The 14,404-nt window shown below is 43.6% G+C and overlaps 1 protein-coding gene across 1 annotated transcript in view; it reads left to right on the forward strand.

The window, feature by feature from the left end:
• The first annotated feature begins 1,370 nt into the window (after positions 1–1,370).
• Positions 1,371–14,404, forward strand: part of CCDC170 (coiled-coil domain containing 170) — a 466,382-nt gene continuing 453,348 nt past the window's right edge. Inside the window, exon 1 of the mRNA XM_069606775.1 lies at positions 1,371–1,585. Within this exon, the coding sequence (XP_069462876.1) occupies positions 1,433–1,585 (153 nt within the window). The 5' untranslated portion in view covers positions 1,371–1,432. The remainder of the gene's footprint in view (positions 1,586–14,404) is intronic.

Raw genomic sequence — 14,404 nt, forward strand, 5'->3', positions numbered from 1 at the left:
TAATATTTGACACTGAAAAACATAGTTGTGAAGTTTGCATCACGCATAATGTATTTGCCCCTGTGTTCAAGATGTCCAAAAAATGTAGATTTGCAAACAGTAAATCTGTACTGGAATTGTTCACGTAATCACTGGAAACCTGGCGTGAATGACTGAGCCATTGAATACCCCACTTTGAAACCCTTAAAATACACTCTGAATAGAATTAAATAGACTCTGCCTACATACTTTGTTAGACTCTCAGGGCACCACAGATGGTGGCGCACCACCAACGTAGACTCCTTTGATGCATACCCACCAGACCAGCCTGTACCATCCACAACATTGCAACACGTTGCCTAAATGTTTGTGTGGCTCAGGGGGCTGAGCATTCCCTGTCCTTCAAGCAACTGTTTATATCGGTGCTGCTAGGGGTAGGGTAGTCACCTGGGCTTCACAGTAGATAATAGTCAAGGGTATGGTGCTCTCAGAGAATGTGTATTGGGTTTTGGCGCACTCTGTCCCCTCACACGCAGTCGCTCTCTCTCTGGCACTTTTGAAGATATCCCCTATTCCGTCTTCTACAACTCTCACCTTTGCTCTCAGCCCTTACTTTTTCTCTCATCCTTCCCTTACTTTTTCTCTCATCCTTCCTCTCACACTCACCTTTTCTCTTACTCTCTCACCCTCTCTCGCTAATTTTTCCTATTGCTCATTGGCACCCTCTATCAATGGCTTCCTCCCTATTGCCCTTCTCATTCCATTGCATACCCGCACCACTTATCGCATCCGCCTTTAAAACATTGCACTCCGCTCCCTGCACCTTGGTGCCTATAAGTGCAAAATGCAAAGAACAACAGGAAACGCCAAAGCTGTTGGCATTGCCAGTGCTTGTTTCATTTCCTGTACTATTCACATTGATATGATTTTATGTGGTTGGGGCGTGACAGACTGACTGTACATGCGAGTGTTGGCCGAGGACTCTGCCCTGTCTGAATTATGAACTTCCCTGGTTGTTCAGTCTGTTTGAGAGCGGGCAATTTCGTTTGTGAAAATCACTGAAAAGCGCACTGTCCGAAACAGCATCGTAAGAGGACCCCTGTGCAGAGATTCGAATCTTGTGCTTATTTAATGAACAAATGTGTTATGTCGCTTCTGCGTGCTGCTGCAGTACTTCACAGTATCGAACAACACGTGTATTAAATAAATATTCAAACATATCCAAATCATATGAAGTGCAACAGAACTGGCGGTGTAATGTCGGAAAATGGAGCGGCGTCCCACCTGAGGAGTAATAGTCCTTCTTTTCTCTCTACGGCTTGGCAGCCGGAGCGCGCCCTGTGTACCGTTGTCAAGGAGACGCGGCTGACGCTTGACTGGAACTCCACTTGTGCGAGCTCTGCCCGGGAGCGTGCGAGCCCAACGTTGCCCAGGGATTCCACGCGACGCAACCATGAGCGAGAGCAGCAGTGTTGGCGGTGGGGCAGCAGGCAGTAACGGGACCCGCGCCGAGCCCCCCGCTGGAGCCAGGATCATCGATGCCAACTGCAACTCCGCCTTTCGCGCCTACTCTCCGAGCACCTCACTTTGGAGGAGCTACACCGAGGTGGGTGACCCTGAGTGCTTTGCTATCCTCCTTACTCCAACACCCACTATTAGTCCCTCAGCGCACGTCGCTGTCCTCAGTTCATTCAGAGAACTCATGTTTCCGTGGCAATGACTCGTAGTTGGTGTTATTTTGCTGCTTGGAATTCTGTTATGCACAGTTGAAAAACAGAACTGTATGTCCCTACCAAAGAGTAAAGGAATACAACAGGAGGGGACCTGCCAGACTTGGAACAATTTAAAGAGCTCGGCTGGATTTTCCTGTAGTACCAATTGGTCCTAGCTGTTTGATGCCCCCAGGACAACCCGGGTGAAAAAAAAGTGGTGCATGCACACTCATTGTCTGGCTGCAGTGTCGGGGAACGTGCTATGATCTGCACGGACTGGCATGGACTCAGCAAAAATATGGAAGACAGGCAGGGCTGGGGAAGGGCACCTGTGAGTAGTGAGAGGCACGAGAAAAGTAGGACATTTACCCTTCTTTCGCCCATATATCTATATATTTCCGTTACGTACACTATATACAAGACAATAATGGTTTATTAGTCTGATAATTAGGTAAAGTTGCCAACGCAGCCGTTCTTTCTGCGTACGAGCTCTTCAGTTTCTGATGGTCTCACTGGCAGGTGCTTAAATGTTCAAGTTCAGTGGTTAAATGGGATGATGTTCGTCTTTGTCCAAATAGTTTGTGCAAACTTTGCCTCTTGGACACCAACACAATTATTTTTCTAAACGCTCTGTTGCAATATAAACAGTCAAACAGTGAAAAGTGATTGCTACGTTCTAACTTATACTGTTGTGGTGAGAAGAATGCACTCTAATTTTTTTGCGTTGGGCACAATGTATTTATAATAATGAACTAATTTTTAAGATGGCTTTTCAAGTACTTTTAGAACGTTAGACTTTAGTACCCTCATTACAAGTTACCAAAGCGTATCGTCTAAACACTTCTTTTTTTTACCAAATTGATTAAAGTTGCAACTCCTCTGAACACTTCATTTAGAGATTTCATTAGAGCTGTCTTCAGAGTTTTCATTTTTAATCTAATTCATTTGTTGGCCATGCTATTTTGCCCTTAATTTGTATTACCTGGTAGTCGTCTGCCATAAACATCTTTATTCGTTCAGTGAGTTCAATCCGATCCCTTCTGTGGTGTGGAAAAGTGTCATTAGTGGAAGGCAGGCTAGTCCCATAACTAGTGTCTATATAGCAGGCTGTTATTGACCGCCTTCTCAATCTTATCAGAGCATGCGCAAATTAACTATTTTCAACAAGTCTCTGCCACGTTTACCTTCTGAAAGTTATTAATTAAAAGAGTACAATCAAATCTTAATTACCACAATTAGTGAGTGTCTGTGTCGTCAGTGTGTTTCTAATAAGATTTATATCCCCACATTTTCTTTTCACATTTCCTGGTGTTATAAGTACACAGTATATACAAACCAGAAGAATCACATATTGAAAATTATACTCATGTTCCATATAATGCTTCTTTTAATGATCCGAATAATTGTCTTAGGCTATGTAGATCATCCCTCATTGCTATGCTGGGTTTAAAAATACATTTAAAACACGTTCTACCTGAAATAAGGAATACCACAGGCCCCCTAGCTAGTCCTGGCAGTTCAGAGCCACTGAGGAATGAATTGTGGAAATGGAAATTGGCTCAAAAGCATGCATTTTTCGAGAGAACCTTGTTTAGTATAGCAGCACTACTTTATACATGGCTTTATCAACCCATGAAGACATCTCTTAAGGATCCAGACAACCATATGCATGTTTCACCCCTGGAGATCGTTGGGAAGCATAGTCTGCTATCCTTATAACTGGAGCATTGGGGTGTGTGTTTAGCAAGTGACATCAATGATATGGTGGGTTTCAAAATGCATTAACAAATCTTCTAGTTTAACGGATTTTAAACTTTTTGCTGAAGGACTTTTAGGAAATATTCTGTTGTTAAATAATGATATGATCACTAACCTACCTGTGGTTAAGAGGATCCTAATTTAACATGATTGGATTGGCACCATAGGAAAAATTAGATCTTATACATTGTATCAAAGTCCCTCTATCTTAGATACACCATTGGGACCGTTGCCTGTTCACATAAACGGGTACTGGAGAGATCTTTTCCTCAGTTTCAGATTGAACATTATTCCTACACAAGAAATACAATCAGTTTGTAATAATCAAGGGAATGCATCTGGATATTGTAATCTCTGCAACATTGCAGATGAAGTGCAAACGCACGGTACCACCGAAGAAATGAAAGGTTCAAGTGTTTTGTTCACAATGTGATTTAGTTGAATAGAGAGTACTTTTGGATAAGAGCGATAAGTGGCCAGGAAACTGCACTGACAGTTGAGGTGTTCAAATTTCTAGCAGACTTTGACTTCGTAACCATCCCTTGGTAGTGATGAATGGCCAGATTTTCATCTGTCCCTTTATAGTACACTAACATGGTTTTAAAGGTGTTATTTCGGAATTGAGTATAATGCATTGTAAGTGTGTGTTTTTAACTTGGGTATAAAGTATTGTAAATGTGTGTTTTTATCTTGCATTTATGTGAAGGGTTGCTTTGTCAACCGAAACACATTATCAATGCAAAAACCCTTCCAAATCAATTGTGAGAGTAGAATAGGTAATTTCAGCTACACGTGCCACAACGCCACGATTAGCTATCCAGGAAAGTTCACCACTAGTTCAGAGCTACTGAGCAATGAATTGTGGGGATGCCGATTATCTCTAAAGCAAGCATTTTTTTTAAATCATATTTTTTGGGTGTAGAAGCCATGCTTTTGAGCTCATTTGCACACCCAGAATGCATTTCACATTGTCTCTGAACTGGAGGGGAACTTCCCGGGATGGCCATTCGGTGGTGCTGTGGCTTGGTTGCTTGTTAGCTGAAATGGCCTAGTCTACTCTCCTCTCCTATCCCATCCCTGAAATTAATATGACGACTTCCGAATACAAATCCTAACAACATGAGAGCACATGAACAAGAACAACGCCAAAGCTTGGCTGTTCACCAAGAAAGCATAAGGTTCCCCTTGCTAGCCGGTTCCCTATCTGTAATATAGCTTATCTGTGTATCTATGCCACACTGTATTCGCTCATGAATTGTATTCTGTATTTATGTATTACCTGTAAATCTGGCCCTTTGTGTATATTTTGTTGTAACCTGTATTTAAGATTATGCGCCCGGTTGCCCATGGGCCTGGTGCGCTTTACAAATAAACCAAACTTCAAACTTCAAACATGCCCTTTAAACAAGTCGCTACATTATGTTATCTGTGTTTTATTGCATGCCTTTTTCGTACACTATGCCCTTTTCCATACACTTTGACATTCTATTGGTTTAATGCACTTGTTAAAGAGATAGAGGACTTGCTCACTGTTTCGAGTCTACATTTTCAGCAATAAGTGCGTAACACCATCAATTTGTATCTTAGAGTGATTCAAATAGATTAGGTGAAATTGTAAAGGAGCGCCAGGGGCACTCTTAGCAGCTACCCCGATAACCAGCAAGAGGGTAGTTAGGCCCCAACCAAATCCCCACCACAAGAACGGAAGACTCAACCATAGGGCCAAGTTTACTGTCTTCATTATCAATCAAAATGATAGGGAAACACAATAGAACAGCATATCGTTCTTAGAGTTTCTCATCCTCCAAACATGGGTCACACCATTTTTTGAGGAAAACTATATATGTAATCTATAGGGGTTAGTTTGGTTATTGGATTGCCATTTCTGGTGTCTCCTCCTAGGGCCACCTCAAAGTGTCAGGAATACAAAGTTACAGGTTACCCTAAAGGTAATTGGCTCACGCAACATAGTGTGCTTAACGTGAAAGGCAGTCAGGGATTGGGCAGAACCGGTTTTCTCAGCCTTGGGACCTTGGACAGCTACCAGGCCAAGTGAAGCTGTACAAGGTGGGGAACGATCCCGAAGGTGCTGCGTGTTCCCAGAAAGTTGACATCTCTGATCGCCTAAGCTCTGAGACGGAACATTCAGCTTTGAACCTGAATAACAGTTGTATCTTTTCCACCTTTTGGTGCGATGGGAACAGCTTTACCCATCCACTCTAAGGCATAGGCACTGTCATGTTCTTTCTGGTCACGTGTGCAGGGACCACAAAATGGGGCTCCTCTGCTTGTAATTACGTGCATTTTATGCTGTATGCCTCACAAATGCTTTATCGTCTTAGCTAACTGGAAACATTCCGTCTCTGCTCGTCCTTGGCGAGGATGTGCACCTTGTCTGCGCTGGAAGCTGTCTGTCTGCTTTTAGCATAATCAGGCTGTCATCCTCTCCACGTTCACTTCAGCGCACCTATGTCTTCCATCTTTGTTCTTATGGCCGTCCATGTAAGTTGCAATTAAGCATGAGCTAGTTGTATGCTTTCTTGGCATCTTGCTGGTTCCGCTTGGAAAAGGGTATACATATGTATGTGTCAATCCTCCATCGATGTGAGTCATAAGCATTTTTTTTGTGTCTATCTGCAATACACTAAAATGTCTTTGTAGCTTCATGCATGGATGCATATGTACTTCATGTCTAACGTATCTATGTCGTGATGTCAGTGGTTACATCATCGGCTTTTTCAAGGTTATAGTCAGTCGACTTGTTCGATTGAGGACAGCTGTATCTCCTCCATCTTGTCAGTCGGATACGGGTTGAATGGCTGTCTGAGCGAATAGCGTTTCTCACATCTGCGATGTATCAACGATGGTGAGGAAGGGTCCAGGAGTGATGTGCATCTCTCATTTCTCTGCTTTCAGGCTGCGAGTCGGTGGGGGTTACGAGGGCCACCTTTGGGTGTCCCTCTTCGAAATAAACCCATAGTTGTGCGTACATATCAAAGATGATCTTGATCCCAGATTCAGAAACTGGGTTATTTGTAACATAGACGTATAACTGTTGGGGTTCCAGAGTAGAAGTATACTCTAAATGTGGCAGCACATTGAGCCTTTAACCTTCTTAGGGCTGACATAGGTGCATCCATATGCACTCACCTGAATAGTATGCTTAATGAGCAGAAATTGAGCCATAAAGGCCTGACAAGGTTACAATGTTAGTATGAACCCCATAAAGAGATGTTTCTGATGCATGGAAGCACATGCAAAATGCCCCAATGAATGATTTTAGAACGTTGGTCCTCTGAATTGGGTCCAATCTTCTTCCAGGTTCCAGAAATGGCTGCAGCAGAGAGCCACAGTGATGGGTTATCATACAGGGCCGGGGCCATATATCAAATTGGAAAGTTGCAGTCTTTGCTACGATGGGCATTATGGAAAATTGGAGTGTTTTTTTTTTTTTTTACTTCATAATATTGATTTCTTTTATACACAATTGATGATGTCTGTTGATCACAAGTGCAATCAACAAATTATAGTGCTAGAATGAATTTAGAGGCATATAGAAGCAGGGCTCAAGTCGAGAGTACACGCGGGTGGACGGAGTCCACTCACTTTTTTCAGAGGGTGGACTCCGTCCCACCAGCTAAAATGAGAAACCCTGAATTTCCTCTTTGAATTTATGAATTAAAGTCGACCTCGGGATCGAACCGCAGTCACCAGATTTGCAGGCCGGACACTTCATCACTGCACTATAATTCTATGGAAAATAAACAACTAGAGGTGAAATGTCCCATTTCGGTACTGCAAGTTCCAGGTAAAACATTTGTATTCGTTTTTGGAGTTTAAAACATGCACACCTTTTTACGTTTTCAAAAACATTAGAATAAAATATCCTCTCTTGGTTTTATGTGAGTGTTGATTTTATGAAAGGAAAATACCATTCGCCCAGTTCAATTTGGGTGGTAATGCGAAGCCAATTTAATGAAATGTGAATATTTCACCTTGATATGCTAATTTCTGGCGACGCCATATCGCAATTTTTAGGACTTTACCCATGTGGAGAAGTGATTATTAAAGCCATTTTCAAACAAAGTAACTCCAGTGACGTTTTCACAGTATGCCAGTAAGTGTTCCCCGGACATATTACCTCCAAAGTCCCTCTTTCTCATCTCCAACTTTACTCTTGATAACACATTGCCTCTGCTACAGTGAACCCCATATTTGCTGCTGCTGCTCTTTTTTTTTTTTTTTAGCTTTCTTCATCCTATGGAAGGATACATTTTACACACAGTCGCCCCGTTTGTCATTCTCTTATCCAGACAGCAGATCCCTGAGAAAGCTGCTGTTTCTTTTCTCTCCGACCTCACAAATGTTTGCCTCCCCTGTGGTGCTAAGGTGGCACAAAGAGGAAATCGCACACTATTCCTACAGCGCATCAGCATCAGCTGAGGTCAGGGTGCAGGGCCCCCTGGTGGGTGTCCATCAAATGTTTGAGCTGATGGGACTCCGAATCGCCTTCTGTGGACTTATCTGGCAGCTGGGCATCTGGGGAAAGTCCCAATCTCTGAAAATGGGCAATGACGCTAAACCGGATAACGTTGGTTAGGGCAATCATTATGCCCAGCCTAGATTACTGCAATGCCCTCCTGGTTGGTGAAAGTAACTGCTGTATAAGGAGACTGTAGGCACTACAAAATGAAGCCATGGCCATCATTTACGATATCATTAAGAGAGAGCATGTTCAACATGTCAGAAAAAAACTTCATTGGCTGACTGTGTCGGCAAGAATACATTTCAAGGCCTTTTCTTTGACCCACAGATGCAGTCACGGCAATGCCCCTGCTTACTTAAAGGAACAAATTAAACTTTGTTTCCTCTAGGTGACTTCGTTCAAGCTTGAGTGGTCTGTAGACTGTTCCCAGGACCATAAAAAACCAGGGCCTTGGTCAATCGTTACCTCTCCTTACCGTCCAAGCTTGGAACACTTTACCCTTGCACTTAGTTTCGAAACACGCTACTTAGATTTCCGAAGCACTTAAAAACACACTTATTTGATTGACCTTCTTTTGATCACTAGTTGATTGGTTATCACTCTTTTCTGGAGGCATGTTTTGTCCTGTCTTGTAAGTCCCTTGTGAATATGTAGAGCCCCGATGCTTGCATGCTTTGGCCATTTATAAATACATAAATAAAAAATGGTTGGAAAGTATTGGAGGCAGAGCTGTGGTGCAGGCAGACAGCTCAGATGCATATGGCTATGTAGAGGATTGCTGTGGCCTGCCTTCCAGCATTTTCAGGGCCATGAGAAGGTAACGTTTCGTGGCAAGACATACGCTGGATATGTCAGAGTAGTATCTCCATGATGCCCATGTGTGATTCTAATGCTGATTAGGATTGTTACCACATTGTTGTGTAGATGCCAATATGAGTGGTCGCAGAGCTCAGTGGATTCTTTGCACACAAGAGGCTGTCTTCGACGGTGGGCAAACACATTGAGAAGAGGAATCCCAGGGAGACAACCTCCACTGACTCCTCTGGCCTCCTTCCTCAGAAAATAGTTAAGGAGAGAAAATCTAGGTTTGCACAAAGACTGAAGACCCCAGCAAAGTAAAAGCTACTGCCTATAAACACAAAGGGAAGAAGCATACACCAGAAGTGTCTACCTCTTCACCATCGCCATCTCTTATCTACTACCCAGTCATCAGAGAGTGAAATCGACAAACCTAAGGAAAAGTACTTGGATAAAGGCAGTGGTGTAGGTTTCAAGAATGTGTGAATTATAAGAAGGGAACCTGCAGGACAATGACCCCTTTGTCAAGAATTTGTTTGGAATCGCAAAGAAGTGAAATCCCTCTTCATAGATAGTGAGAAGACACTTATGAAGGAGTGAAAGGACCGGAGAACATCACATTTCTTTGCTTTATGGGAAAAGTTATCCTTTTGTGCACGAGGATGACAAGCTAGCCACCTCATTGGAGGTTAACCCCCTTTTCTCCAGTTTAACAGACTGCCCGGAAGCGAAGGATGCGGCTGGTTGGGATTCAACAGACGAGAAGGTTTATTCTTACCTCAAAAAAATACTTCTCTGGGATTTATGTCTCCTTGCACACTTGTATATACACATCATATACTGCACGGGTAGTTTTGGGGGAATTCCAAATGCTATATGACAAAATGGAAGAAGGAGCTCCAGCCTGATTGAATGCATGCCTCAACAGATAGTTTCTGACTGATATGGCTTAAGATGGAGCTGTCAGTTTTAGTTCATCATGCTGCCGTTCATCATGTGTTCAGCCCCCCAACTTGTCAAGCAGAACATGTCTCATCTCAAAGGTCTCCTCAATGAACAAGGAATTGCAGGACTCCTGTATCTGGACGACTGCCTACTGCAGGAGTTCTTTCATCAATAGGTTCAATAGGGAGTAGCATTGACATACAGCATACTGACCAAACATGGCTTCTTCTTGAACCACAAGAAATCTTACCTATATTCAAGTCAGGGTCCTGCAATTCTCTATTCTTTCAATTCAGGTCTATGGGGGGTAGAGGGGGGGAGTGGGAGGGGGGGGGGGTGGTTCAGAAATGCGAGGTAGACAACTTTGTGAAGTCTTTTTAAAAGGTTGAATAAAAACCTCACTATCCCTACCCTGACAAGGATTTCCCTACCTAAAATAAACTAGAAACACTCTAACAAAAGGTTTCTGTCCCTCACACTTATACATACAACAACTCAACAAGGTAATATATGGCAGTTCAAATATAACAGAAACAACAGTTATGGTTACAACCTGGTAACTGTCTCTCCTTATAATTTGGGTGAATTCCCCTTCCCCAGATTCACGCAGGATTCTATTCAACAGTTCAAAAAGGACCAGGCAATCCTGTGTTGTAACAAAGTTACAATGCAGTTCTTTTTTGCTTCAATTTGAACACAACCAACAGTTCAAAAATGTTAAACAAGTTTTTCCTCTTTCCACTTGTGACATTAAATTAAAGCAAAAACTTCACATAAACCAAGGATACCTCCACAGTTCATTAGGCGCAACAAAAAATCTTTGTCAGGCGGATTCTGCAACAGTTCACAAAAACGCCTCAGTGGATCTGCCACTTCTTCTTTGAGACGTTTAACCACACCACAGTACTTAATTGTTTTCCACCTGGTCCACACACCTGCCAGGTTTACTACTACAAGGTTATCTGCCCTGGTGTACTCTCCTGCTCGGACAGAATACAACTACTAACTACAAGCACTTCTGTGGTAAAGGTTAGCTTCCAACAAGTTAGCAAAATCTTTTGCTTCACAACCCCACGCTTCAATATTTCTTCAGGGAATGCACAACACACTTTGGTGCTGTTTGGTACACACTTGTTATTGCCACACACAATGCAGGTTATCCTCCACTCATCCTGAGTACCTACTGTCAGAAGAACAGCCCTCCTGCCACTCTTGATTCTCCACTTACGCATTAGGCAAATGCTGACAATGGTTTTCTCTCACTCTTACACGTCTTTGGCTTTGACTATGTTGGTTTGTCAATTCATCTGATGGCCTCCTTGACACATATGCAATATGATTCACAAACAATTGGAATCTTAATTGCACTCTCGTGGCTTTGGCAATGTTTGTTCTTGTTAACTTGCCTTGTTATGATTCTCTTTTGGCTTCAGCAATAGTTGTTTGTATTGGTTTCTTGCAGAATTGCCGTCTCTTGTTGTTGGCAATTATTCTGACACACATAAACACAGTCACACCTTTGTACTCAGGGGTCCACGGATTACACCATAAAGACACATACTCTAAAAGGAGCACACATCGGGCAAGAAGTAATACTGTTTATTACAGCTGGGCAAGCACAATTCAAACAGAATAGTGCAATAGATCTGATTGATGAGATCAAGACATCTGAGTGTACTACAAATATTAGTTTTATACCATAAAATACAATGGCTGAGACCCTCTGAAACACTTCCAGTTTAGTATGTCCATATTTTCGATGTTTCCCAGAAATGTCATTGGCTAGCCTACATCATATCCTTAGTGCTGAACATATGTTAGTGAAGTATCATTGGAGCACACAGTTCAACATTATCCCTACTAACGCTGTGACCGCTGCTGCAAACACCACAAGCCCAACGAGGCTCACAGCTCATGTTAATTCGCAGATGATTGTTTAACACGCCAAAACGGGTGTTAACGTGGACAACGGGCCACCCTTGCAAATCAGGACCAACTTGGTATTTTGACCATATCGGGGCAAGAAAATGAGATTGCGCCGCGGATTTACTTCCACAACCTCCCAGCAATGACTGGAAAATTACTCCACACGCCTTGAGAAAGACCCTTGAGGGTCAAAACACGTGTCGGCTGACTTCTAACAATAAATGTAGCACCAACAATTGGTTTCAATCCTGTTTATTGCAACAATAGCTACTTATTGGATAACCCAGCGCACGGATGAACAGAGCTCAATCTCCTATTCGAAAGTATCCCAACATGCCATTCCATGTGGCGCCACATTGATTCTCTGCCCATCCCGGAACAATTTGCAATTAGTACAATAACATTTGTGCTGACCTCTGGAACATTTATACACTGCGATTGGAGAGCACCATTAAGGACGGAACACGAGACACCCTGCTTCTGGTGGGAAGGGAGACATTTAGGCAATACCTGCTAGATAATGGCATTCACAAACCATGTGTTGGATACTCTGAAGTCTCCCAGGAACACAATGACTTATCATCTGATTAGTTCTCCTAGGAATGCCACTCCGTTCAATGTCCCTTTCTCATAGCCACCTGCTGATGGCCAGTGGTGGCCATGTGACCGGTTCACTAGCTCAGATCCATTTGCCACCTACCCCGTGTGACTGCTAGATTGGCTGAACACCCTGTAATTTCATCACCCAGTGTTGTTCTAGCGGCTTCGAGTTGCCTGTGATGCGCAGCTTGAACCCCATTCCCCTCCTCCCTAGCCCCTGTAGTGCTGGACATTTGTTTACGATCGGGGCGTGTCCTGGGGGTTTCCCTGTCGAGCGTGTTTACTAAGGATATTGTTTTTCCTTATCTTGTGCTAATTATATAAAGATCCCTTGGGCTGATGATACACACAGTGCATCTCTACCCCTGCCCTTCCCAGTGGGGTCTTCATTTATTGTGTGACTGTGGCTTGGTGTTCCCGTGTTTTTTTCACCCTAGAAGGTGCCCCATCACCCCCCTTCTATACCCTTTCAGGTGGTAGGTGCGTCCCCCTATCTGGCACTGAAGTAGCACTTTTCTGGTCTGTTTGTCAAGTTCTTATTTTGCCGTCTTCCCCTTTTTAAATCAGCTTGGGTATCGAATAGACCATTATTCAACTTTATATCAGTTCGGTATTCAAAATGTTTATTTTGCCGCTTCACTCTCTTTATGTTAGTCCAGTTCTTGGGGCACCCCAGCTTGGCCAGTGGGTGATCACGGAACACTTCGGGGTCACAATGCAATAATGAATTCACTGGATCTGGCGTGCGCATCTGCTCACTCCACTGCCTCCAGGTCTTCTGCTTCTGCTGCTTTGCACGGCCCGGCAACCTGCTTCCTTTGCCCCCCTGCGGGTGGCCCATGCCGCTTGAAAAAAGGAGCATTCTCTGCTCCAGAGGTTCTCCCGTGCTCGCCTGCCACCGGAGCATGCCTTAGTTTGGGGAAAGCTTTCACAGTTTATGCTTCCTGCTGCGCATCCTCTAAAATCAAGTTCTCCAGATGAAGAGACCCTCACAGGACCGACAACTGCTCGATACACGACAGTGGTCCTGGCATCTCCATTCTCCTCCAGATTCTGCTTCTACTACAATGTGGGGAAATCACGACTGCTCCCCCTCCTGCTGATACTCTCCCTGTCCTGTAACCTAAGGGGGCCTTTTATGCCTCCCAATCTCCCTCAGGTGTGGGTTATTAACACCATTAGGCTGCAACTTGCAGTCTCGTGCCTCTGCAGCCCTCTTCTTGGTCCCAGTACTTTGGGCAGTTTGGGACTTAAAGCCTACAATGTCAAAATTAGCTTTTCTCACAGCTTCCATTTTACAGTATGCCATTAGAATGGTAGGGTTTCTGGGGAAGTTTTAAAAAGGATTTTCCCATTCTTCCCGAACCTGCTCCCCCCCCATAAGCCCCATGTGATCTCCCACAGTACACCACCCCCAGGGTCAGGACCAGGAAGCGTCTGCCTTTCCCGGGCCCCATAAGAGGGGTACCAGGCCAGAGTTTCTGGGGGAAGTGCCAAATTACACAGAGGTTCTGGAGCCAGTTCAAACCAGACTCAATAACGTAAATAAACAAAGTGCAATGCAAAACCCATCTTTATTATCATCAAAATAAAGCAGGGGCAGCATACACGCATTGAATTCCTTGCACTTTCGCTGGTTACATAAAAAACAATGGTCTATATAATCAACATTTGTCATAACTGACATACTGTCATCTTAGTTACCAAAAACCTATGGGGAACGGGGATTGGCTAATAGTGGGGATTACATATACATTCTATAGAGGTTCAGTTTCTAATTGGGTAACACTTGTCTGATGGTTCCTCCTGTGACCACCTCTAAATAGCTCCTCTCTACAATATGTAATTGGCTGGCACCTTGCTTCTTGGGCGGCGTAACGATTTTCATTGGTTGCCTTCTTACTAACCAACTTTGGACAACTGACAGATCATCAGGTCATGGGCCAGACAGGAGTAGGGGGAGAGAAGTGCACAGACTGCTTTCCTTTCAATTAAAGAAGCTACCATCCCTCATTTCTAGGCCATGAGCCATGGTGATCTGTTGGTATTTGGCCTTTGTGTGGCGTCTCGTGTCTGGGGATGCGTGTAAAGAGTAAGGCAGTAGTCCTATCTGTGTTCATTGCTAATGAGTAGACAGTGTTCTCCAATTGTGGGTCACGTGTGATGGGACCGTGTGTGGACTTATTTCACCCTTCATTTA

The sequence above is a fragment of the Ambystoma mexicanum genome, chromosome 4p, assembly GCF_040938575.1.
Source record: "Ambystoma mexicanum isolate Mex_15411 chromosome 4p, UKY_AmexF1_1, whole genome shotgun sequence".
NCBI classification, from domain to species: domain Eukaryota; kingdom Metazoa; phylum Chordata; class Amphibia; order Caudata; family Ambystomatidae; genus Ambystoma; species Ambystoma mexicanum.